At 46.1% G+C, this 10,275-nt stretch overlaps 1 protein-coding gene across 1 annotated transcript in view; it reads left to right on the top strand.

Annotated features, from left to right (window-relative positions):
* Positions 1–1,596: 1,596 nt before the first annotated feature.
* The window catches only part of LOC112948591 (histamine N-methyltransferase-like), a 14,539-nt gene continuing 5,860 nt past the window's right edge, over positions 1,597–10,275 (top strand). Inside the window, exons 1-4 of the mRNA XM_026040858.1 lie at positions 1,597–1,659; positions 3,769–3,953; positions 4,673–4,725; positions 7,107–7,214. Of these exons, the coding sequence (XP_025896643.1) occupies positions 1,597–1,659; positions 3,769–3,953; positions 4,673–4,725; positions 7,107–7,214 (409 nt within the window). The remainder of the gene's footprint in view (positions 1,660–3,768; positions 3,954–4,672; positions 4,726–7,106; positions 7,215–10,275) is intronic.

Raw genomic sequence — 10,275 nt, 5'->3', positions numbered from 1 at the left:
ATCACCCGCAGTGTTTGAAACCTTTCCTCACCAAGGAAAATAGAGCTGGCAACAGAGAGCCAGGGCTGGCATCTAATGGTGCCACCTGCAAGGGAAGGATGCTCAGATGAGCAGGGACTTCTCCCGGGGAGCCCTGCAGGCCGAGACCTCCCTCCAACCTGGAGCACGGATGGAAGCAGAAGTCTGGCCGTGCTGTCGCTCTTCAGTTTCTCTTCTTTCAGGCCTGAAAACAGGTCAAAAGTGGAAGGAAAAAGAAAACAGGAAATATCGAAACCTTCTGCACGGAGGACCATGCTGCACAAAACAGCTGCGCGTCTGAGCTCAGCCGCAGGGCACCTTGCCACCAGGACACGGTTTTGGCAGCACAACCAGCTCATGGCTTTTTATTGAACAGCCCCACTGGAGCCCGTCACTGGAAAGAGGAGGAGGAGGAGGGAGGTGAGCAGCGATGCCAGGAGGTGACAGGGTCACTGCGGCCACACCAGCCCCGTCCCCGGGATGCGCAGATTCGGTTAGTTCTCACCACATTGCAACCTGGTTTTTGGAAAGACCACACTTGACTTTTTACTACATTTTACACCACAATGTAAACATGTTAGTTTCAGAGCTGAGCTCACCGCTTAGTGCCGTAAAAGAGCTTGCAAATGTGAGATTTCACAGTGAAATACCAGCACAAAAATGCTGCTAATGCTTACCAGCGCTAGGTATCTGGATCATCCCAGAGCTCTCAGACATTGCTCAAGTGAAAATGTAGCAGAGCTTTTCGGAGATAGTGCTTTTTTATTTTCTTTTCCATTGTTTTTATTAAGTTCCACTCAATTTGGAGCTAACAGGAGCTGTAATTTGCAAGCTCCTCCTTGACAAGTTCATTCATCTTTGAGCAGTGTCTGCAGGAAGAGCAGTGCTGAAACTTTCCTGAGAGGAAAAACACTGCAGATTCCCTCCCCTGGTCCCTTGGGAAAAGCCCTCGCTAGCAATGGCTGCAGTTTCCTGCAGCCCCAAAGTGCAGTTCCAGCCCTGTGTGCCCCTTGGGAGCGTGGCGCAGCAGGACCCTCGAGCGGGGCCTGTCCGGCCGCCCCGTCGCAGCTGCGCAACCAGCCTTGGAAATTTCCATTTTAATAAAAGCAGCCTCGGAGGAGCGCAAGCAATAACCTGTCTGCTCCTTGGCGCTGACACTTCTGTTGTGCTCTAAAATGAGATTTTTATTCTTTCTTTTTCTTTTTTTTTCCTGCCACCTTAGTGCACGCAGCAATCTTGTTATCGGACCCGGCTTACATAAGCGTGCGTTATGAGAAGACAGCAGAAATATCTCCTCCAACGTTAAGCAACGTCTCCTTTCGGCCCGTATTGTTCTGGCAGGAGGAGAGCAAACCCAGCCCTGGATAAGCCAAATAAACCCGCAGTGCTGCGGCGCGGATCCGCACTCCGAAGGCGCTCCGCAGCTCGCAATTCCATTGCTCCTGCAGAGCCTGCCGGTGCAGCCGGGTGCAGGATGCCGCAAGGGTGTCCTCAGCGAGGGTGTCCCTGGCAAGGGTGTCCCCAGCAAGGGTTAAGCGCTTGCACGTCCCAGCTTCCACGGCCGGGGGTGGGATCGGGATGGAGAGGAGCGCACGGACGTGGGCAGCGCAGGGAGCGTCTGGCCGGGCTCGGGCTCACCACGTGAGTACAGTACGGAGCGGCTTCACTGCGGGAGATTGGGAAGGTCCCTGGGAAGGGAGGCTCTGCAGCAGGCACTCAYGCTCCTTCTTGCTTAGGAGCTCGTTTTAAATAAGTTTGCAGTTCATTTAAACCAGGTTTAAGTCGGATAACATGTAAACCAGGGATGGCTCAAGCAACCGTTGTGTAAGCAGAGAACTGGGCTCTGAAAGCACCAATTCTGCTCTTTCCTGAGTGCATGATACTTCGGACTAGCACAGCAGGGAGGGTGCTCAGGCCAAGCTTATTTATCCCAAAGTTTTCACTGCCAGGAAATGTACTCTCCTGAGTCGTGAAATACTTTTTTCCTCCTTCTTTTTACTTGCTTCAGAGTTAACTGGCCRCAGTTCAAGCAGCAAAATGAAATAAATGAGACAAATTTGAACAGCCAAAAACATAATGAAATAAATGAGTCAGATTCCTTGAACTGCGCCTAACATGAAAATGAATTTCAGCTGTTCCTATTAGAGAAAGCTGAGTGCTGCRCACAGGCAGATTAAATCACAGGAAGTGGAAGAAGTTACATAAAAAGCTCGATTAGCTAAATCTCCTCATATTAACCTTAAAATGTTTTTTAAAGACCAAAGGTGGTAAAATATTTTAACAGCAAGTGACAAAGCCTCCTTATCCACGTGCAGAGCAACGTGCTGCAGGAGCAGAGGAGCGGGTCAACGTGTAGTATAGCACTAGCTTTTCCAAATGAAAGAGCTGTGTGTAACTCATACAGCCTTGGCAGTGCCCAGCTCTAATCATATATATATATAAWATATATATATWTWTTTTTCTGTGCATATAAGCTGCAAATTTCTGTGGGTGCTCAAAAGCAGGTACTGCAATGATCATTCATGTAATACAGTTGCTTTAGCTGCAATTAGTCAGTCCACCTTGCTAGGGTGCAGGTGACATTGCCACTCTTATCTAACGAAGCCAGGTTGCTAAAGCAGCYGCGCGCTGCCCGTGCTGGGCAGCAACCAGGACGTCCCTCCTTTGCTGGCCAATTTCTCCAGCCTTCTCCACGTGAATTTGGATTCATTTAGTGGCTATGAGAAAGTGGATGTGCTCCAGCCAAGAAGGCCAAGGAGCACTTGGGGACAGGATATGCATGTTCATGTGTGCATGGTCACTTACAGCATTGTCCTAAACCAGGAAGGAAGATGTGACCTTGATGCAAACACTGGTGTAGAGGTGGAAAAGCACTTGCAAAGTTGAGCCTACTGCTATTTTGTGTCCCCACTCATGATTTGTGGACTGGAATTAGCTGTTACTATTAAGTGGCAGCAGGTTGGGTGGGATTGGAAGGGCTCTGGAGGACAGAAGTGTAATTCAAAGGATCAGGAAAGATTAGAGGATCTCCTTTCCCCAGTACCTCTGCCCTGTGTCATGGGCTGTGTACTTGCTAAGAAGAATTTTCCTTTTTTCTACCAAAAATTGACTCAAACAGACAGTGAATGTTTGTGGCTGTGCCTGGTCTGCCAAAGCAGCTCTTCCTGATGAAAATTGGCTGATAGTTCCCTGTCACGTGTGGCCTCTCCTACTCTCATTTCCCTAAGTGTAAACCAGGCTTAAAACTAYACCAGCGCCAGTCATTTGTGTGGCTTTGTGAATTAACAACTTTGCCTGAGGGATTCACACTATTATCATCAGGAAAAAAAAAAAAAGGCAAAATAAAGAGTGCATTTGTAAGGGTTTTGCTGTTTTCACCCTGCTGTCASAATCCCCTTTAGGAACATGAGAAGGCTGAACACAGGGGTGACACCAGGCGCGTTGCTGGAGGGGAGCACTGCACTGCCTTCTCCTGCAGACCACGTCCTCCAAGGCTCCCCATGCTTTTGGGAGGCTGGGGAGACTTCCTTCTGCTTAAGGCCCATCTCAGGAACCTTTCCTGCACTCGGGCAGAGCCCTGAGCCCTCACAGTTATCACAGCTACAAGGGTGACGTGCTGCAGTTTGCGGCTCCGGCCGCGCCGTTGGCGTCTCTCAGGAGTTGTGCAACACTTTCTTGCGGGCACGTCATCTATGAGATGCTTGAAACCTTTAACCCTTCTCCGCCTGTTGCTTGCTATTTCCTTGCTAGGGCTGGCAGTGGCAAGAAGGAGCAGCCCTCTCCTCCCGCCATCCCCCTGCGGCGCCCACCATGAGGAGCCTTATTGCCGACCACAGCAGATACGTCAAGTCCTTCCGCGTCTTCCTCAAGAGCTCCACGGAGCACCAGTGTGTGCGGGACTTCGTCGAGAAGCAGCTGCCTGGCCTCATCTCCAGGTAACAGCCCAGGAAAGCCCAGCTTGGCTTGGTAGGTGGGGAGGACAGTGGGCACCAGGGGCACAGTGGAGACAACAGCAACTTTCCTGGCAAAGCTTTGGAGGCAAATGAGGGGCCAGGCTGCTGTGCGTGGTTGGGTGCTGAACATCTCCAGGCTGCTGTGCATGGTTGGGTGCAGCATGGGAGAGGCTGCAGCCCCACGGGGCTCCTGTGCAAGGGCTTGGCTGCCCTCWTGGTGAAGAATATTTTCCTTAAATCCAGTGGGATTTCCCTTGTGGCAGCTTGTGGCTGTGRCTGCTTGTCTTTTGCTTGAGTGCTTGTTTTCCTCCTGACCGTGCCAAGGTGCCTTCCGTGCTGCACTTTGCTCGCTGCCATCATCTTGGCTATAGGCACTAGCAATTGCCCGTGGTTTAAAGTTTAAACCAGGTCAAATGCAGCAATTCACACAACAAAGCACCTCTGTATCTGTGCACATGGAGATCCATGCATCGAGGAGATCAGTGAAGCTGATCTCCTTGGTGAGCCACCCAAACCAAGCCTGGGATTCAAAACCTCCAAAAAACCACATTCTGCATCTGCTCCTGGCTCATAGGCATAGACCTACATCCATATATACATGTGGCATTTGATTTTTGTCCTACTGGTCTTAATCTCCGTAGGATCTCTGCTGCTTTGTTCAATGTAACCCTGTCCTAAAATTTATAAATAATATTTTGCAGTATCGGAAATGGGAAATCTACAATCAATATTCTAAGCATCGGTGGTGGTGCAGGTACGCTATGACCTTCACTATTGATGTACTTTTACCTCTTTTCAAAGAGTAGAGGACTGCAAAACACAGAAAAGACTGGGGTGCCAGATGCACCATTCCTGAAGAGACAACTTTAGCATTTCACAGAATCACAGTCATTAAGGTTGGAAGGGACCTCTAGAGATCATCTAATCCAACCCCCCCTGTTCCAGCAGGGACACCTAGAGCACACAGCAGCATTTCCTGAACAAGTAGCATTTCTTTCCAATCAGCGAAACCTTTCTTCTGCCAGAAAAAGATATGTTGCTTTCAACAAGAACATTTTACTCTATGAGCGAGGAATTTACCTCTCTAAGTAGAGATGTTCCAGCCAAGTGTGATGGGCATTGGATCAATACAGTGACAAAGCACATTTTGCTATAGAAACAAGAAAAAAAAAAAACCCTACAAGAGCTCCTCCTTGTCTTGGAGAGCATGAAGGGCCATATAGGTCGAGCAATTCCATCAGGAGCTGCTCCCAACCTTGGAAATCCACCGCTGCAAGGATGCGGTGGAGGAGGAGGGTAGATTTGCCCAAACTTTTTCGTTCACATTGGGAACTGTAAGGTCTTTGGGGGCACCATAAGGCTCCCACCATGTGCTGAGTGGCAGCACYGAAGGACAGAGCTGCCTTCTCGTCCACCTCTTGTGCACTTCTTCCCGCAGCAGGAGCCAGCCATCCACCGCCGCATTCGTGTCCCATTACCCCAGCCCATGCAAGRAGGCTGCCTTCCCCGCCAGCCTGCGCCTGATTAACTTCACGCTCTGGCGCGCTGCTTTCTGCACCTTTAAAAGCCATTAAAGCCATCAACGCCGCTGTAAAGTAGCAACTGTGCTATAAACTATCCCGTTACGTAAAATGTTTAATTAGAAACTTAATGGTGAACATAGTGGTAGCCTTTAAAAGGTAATTGTGTTGGAGAGTTTAAATAATTCCAATAGCCTAATTGCCAAATTGTTGATAATGCAAGCTGCCACGGATTTGACTGTAAAACGCCTCAGGACACTTGTTTGCATATAAAAGAGCTATCCGAAGTCAATTAAGGCTGTAGATTAAATTATGAATCAAAGTTTTCTTTTTGTTTTTTTTTTTTTTTTTTTGATTAAAAACAATAAGAGCATGGTTTGGCCATAGAAGAGGGGAATGAAATATATTAACTTATCACCATATGGAAATGAATGGAAGTTCTTTTTTCATTTTTTTTTTAAATTGGGACCTACACAACCTTTTTGAAGGAATAATCCATTTTACAGAAAGTTAGTAAAAAAAAAAATAAGAAAATAAAAAAATAGTGTAGTAGTTCATTAAAACATCCATGTTTCCAGATTCCACCATGGAAGCCTCTTCCATTTCCAATGAAATGCAAGGCCTTAGTGATAGCAAAACCCCAGGTATTTATGCTACCTCAGAAATGCAGTATCCCTTCCTTGAAAGACTGTGCTTAGACAGCTGCCATGAAAACTGTGCTCTTACCAATGGCCTTTAGAAGGACATTTGAGTCTGAAGAGATCGAACTTGCCCTCACTATTCATGTTTCATGCTTAGGGCAGGTTGACATAGAGACATTAGGAAGAGGAGACACCCTTGGATTGTCAACCTGCAGGGCCCAGGTAGGGCCATAAGCAGGCAGAGACCTTGTCATATCAAACGGMACTTACATGATGGCTTTAATCTCTAGTATTAGATGTAGTATCAGATCTAGAGCCCTTTAGGACACCAAGTGGAGACTGGAGGACTTAATAACTCAGGCTGGTGAGAATCCAGGTGCAGTGAGGATCATGAGGGGAAGAAGATGAGCCCAAACACCACAGTGATGTTTCCTCACCCCAGTGGGGTCCTCTAGCCATCATCAACTCCTCATCCCYAGTCACACACATGGAGCAGAAGTGAGCCTGGAGGAAGCTAGAGAAGCCTCACAGATATTGTCYATGGGCTGGTGGTCAAGAAGCATCATCTCCCCATGCTTTCTGATGGTAGGTGGAGAGAAACATAGGTGGAAAATACTGTCTATTGTGTGGTATGTTATATATAAGTAGGAATTTATTTGGCCATGAATTGTATGTGTAACCTAAGAAGTTAGGCCATGTCCAGGGAATACAAATTCACAGAATAGCACGGACCATAGATARCTGTTAACAGAAATGAGAAATGAAGACTTCTGGTATCACTATTTGTTTTCTCAAGTGCTACAGCTATATCCTCAACTGAAGGGCCCAGGCAATCCAAAAATACAAAGCATCTACAACTCCATTGCCCGCATGATTCATTTGCTGTATGTAAGTGGTGGGCATCAGTCCTGGAATCTGCTGCTGGGGACSTGTCTGCTCTTGCTCTTTTGCCCAATGTCACCTTTATTCTCCAGGTGAGATTGACTTGATGATGCTCTCGAAAGTGCGAGCCAGGTACCCAGGAGTCACCATCAACAACGAGGTGATAGACCCAAATGCTGAGCAAATCTTCAGCTACAAAGGTATTTCTATGTCAGCTACATTACATTTACATTGCATGCATTAACCACATTGAAAAGAGTTGAATTCTGGATGGTTTCCCATTCAAAGACTTTCTTGTCTGAATTTGCTCTTAAAAGTTTAAAAGGTTATTCTGTGTATCTTATCCTTTTTTGCTGTCACTGCCTTCTCAACAATATTCACTTTCTCATTAAAATGGTAGTCTCTTATTCTGTAAAGACCTCGGCCTGGGAACAGTTAGGACTAGGCACATTTAATGTCCAAATATACAAGATACAGTTTGACTGCAAGTCTAGGCAGAGGAGTGTGGCTCATCCTATGCAGTCAAGCCACTCTCAATTGCTGTGTGGTTAGCTTTTGCAAGCTAAGCAAGGTGGGAATCAATGTATGATTGCATGGTAATAAAGTAAAATCTCTGTATTGCAGAGAGAATTCTTTTCCTTTGGCTTGCCCTGAACCAGGATTCTGAAGCAACTTTAGGAAAGTTGTAATTTTGAGGTTTCACAGGAATTCTCACTTAAGTATTTTAAAAAACTTTTCCAAATATTATACAGGTAACCTCACTGTCACACTGAACAGTACTTGTTAAGAAAACAATAGAWTTTTCCAAGGAGCAGGGGAGTAAATATTGGTGCTTTGGTCAAGTTTYCTCACAAATTAAGCATTAAATAATATCTATCTCGGTTAAATATCTATCCCGTTTGAGTTTTTCCAAATGACACCTAAACTTGATCTGTTTATTATTGGTTTAACATGTATGCATATATATATATAACATGCATAGAGGTTTCTGCTGGAGGAATATGCCAGTAATGGATAAAAATCTTCAGCATCACTGGAAATGGCCCATAATAAATCGCACCACACAGTAAACCCTCAGATATTTTTGCTACCTGCCTCTGTGTTACATGGTTTTGACCTCTTAAAAGGAGAAATAGAGATGTGAATGCAAAGAATGTTCCCAAGCACCCATTGCCATCCCACYGCCCTCTCGCAAATCCCTAGTGCTTCCTGCTCCATTCATGGAGCAGTGACAGAGATGGTGGAGGCTGAGGCACGGATCATGGCTCAGGTTTGCCCTTTTGGTGTATTAGGCAGCTCAGGCACTTCCACATCCTTTTCCATCCTGTCTGTGCTATGTGGGGCTGTGTTTCTGCTGGGATCTCCCAGTGGACTACACATTTGGTGAGTCTTTTTCTTTTTCCCAGTAGAAAGTTAGAAGAAGTGTAAAATGTTGTCCTTATCTAAAGTTTTATGCTAAAATAAAGATGAAATATTCATCTAAATTTCCTTCTTTAAACTTTCTTATTTGGTAATTAATCATGTCCCCAGTAGGTATCATTAATTAGGTTTCTGAGCCCTAAGATTTCCCTGGGAGAAYTGGAAACATTAGCTATGCCTCTGAGGACTCAGTAGTTAAATTTTCTGCCCAACCAGCTATTTTCTCCTTGGAAGGGGTAAGTCAAGCTTATGAGCAAAGTGTTTTTTTCTGGGATTTTGCCATGATGATGATCAGAGCTTTCTCTTAAAATGTCTCATATGAAAAACTCTCCTCAAATATAAATCCTGCGTCCAAGCTTTGAATTTCTCTGATTCCTGGTCCTCTTGATGGCCGTGGTTTGTATTCCAGCTATGCAGTTGACACATGACATAGCCCAATATTCTTTGGTCAAATTGCACTGCAAATCAAGGCCACAAGAAGAGCTTTTGACCCCGGTAAAAAGTCTACTGGGAATTGAGAAGAAAATTGAGGAAAAGTTTTCTTCACAGTAGTTGACGTGAGATGTTCTGGGTTCTGATGACTCTTTGGGCAGCAGTTTCCCATAGTTGTGATGAGTTTGCCCTTCTGAAATTTCAGCTTCAAAAGCCGACACTGGTGAGCAATTCACTTCTCCTCCTGGCACCTCTTTGCAGGCTGTTGAGCAATTAGATGGAACCAGATTGCGCCAGATTATTTGTGGCAATGATATAATCTGCTGCTGAATGAAGCTGCAGTTTAAAACAGCAATTAAATGCGAACTGCAAGCACAGGGGCTGGCGACTGATAAATGGAAGTGAACAAAGTAACAACAGCAGCAGCCAGAAGTGGTAGCCCATTTCCAGCTGCTAAAGAAAGGAGATAAGCTCTGATGGGCTATTCCTCATCTATCCTGCAGGGATATATCATAATCAGAGCCTAAGCAGAGGAAACATTTTGATTAGTAGTATAAAGGCACTGGTCTCAGCAAATCATGTTGTTCTGAACATGTGTTCGGTAGCTAAGGCTCAGTCTGCCTTTGGGCCATTTAAGTTTTAAATTTATGTAACTCCACTGAAGCAAAGGAATCACATCAGGGCTAGCTTTGTCCTGGAGCAATCCTGAGCGGAGAGCAAGAGTGCGTTGAGAGGAGCTCCATATGCCAGCAGATGGACATTAGCATGGCAGCATCCCCTTGAATAAGAAACTATCCTTCACTCTCACTCCCATAAAAACAAAGAAAGGACTGTAGAGATGAATCAGGAGCCTCAGTTTAGCTGGTCCTTGAAATCCTCTTCTCCATCTTTCCGCTTCCTTGTCCTCAGTCACTGGATGTGCCTTGTGCTGATGTCTGAACACATGCTGTGTCCCCTGCTCTGTACCAGCCTTCAGTCTGTTTACACTATTATCCCCTTTACCTGAAGTGGTTGGCCAAAACTGCGGAGATTTGAAGAATCTCCCTTAACTGAACACAGTAGGAACCAGTGTCAAGGGACAGGTCCGGACTCAGCTCCTCTCCTTCTCCAGCTTCCTGAGAAGAAGTAGCTCGCCCTTTCTGCCCTTCTCTGGTCTCTGATCATGCTGCTCTCCAAAACAGCCCTGCTGGCCYATGCTGCAGCTCTCGTATTTATTCTGTCCGTCTCTGGGAATCCCATTGCCATGGCTGAGCTGGAGTTTGCACAGCAGCTTGGGTTGCTTTGGCAAGTCCTATGCAAAGACCCCATCAACCCTTCTGCCACTTAGCCTGAGATGAGCCTCTCGTGGTCTCATTAGTGTTTATCATGGTCTGCATGTTCTCATGCAGCTTGAGCCAGCCACAGAGAAGC

Source organism: Nothoprocta perdicaria, unplaced genomic scaffold (genome assembly GCF_003342845.1).
Source record: "Nothoprocta perdicaria isolate Ctin4 unplaced genomic scaffold, notPer1 scaffold_27, whole genome shotgun sequence".
Taxonomy (NCBI): Eukaryota; Metazoa; Chordata; class Aves; order Tinamiformes; family Tinamidae; genus Nothoprocta; species Nothoprocta perdicaria.
The sequence above is the reverse complement of the archived record's forward strand: the minus strand, read 5'-3'. Positions and strand labels throughout refer to the sequence as shown.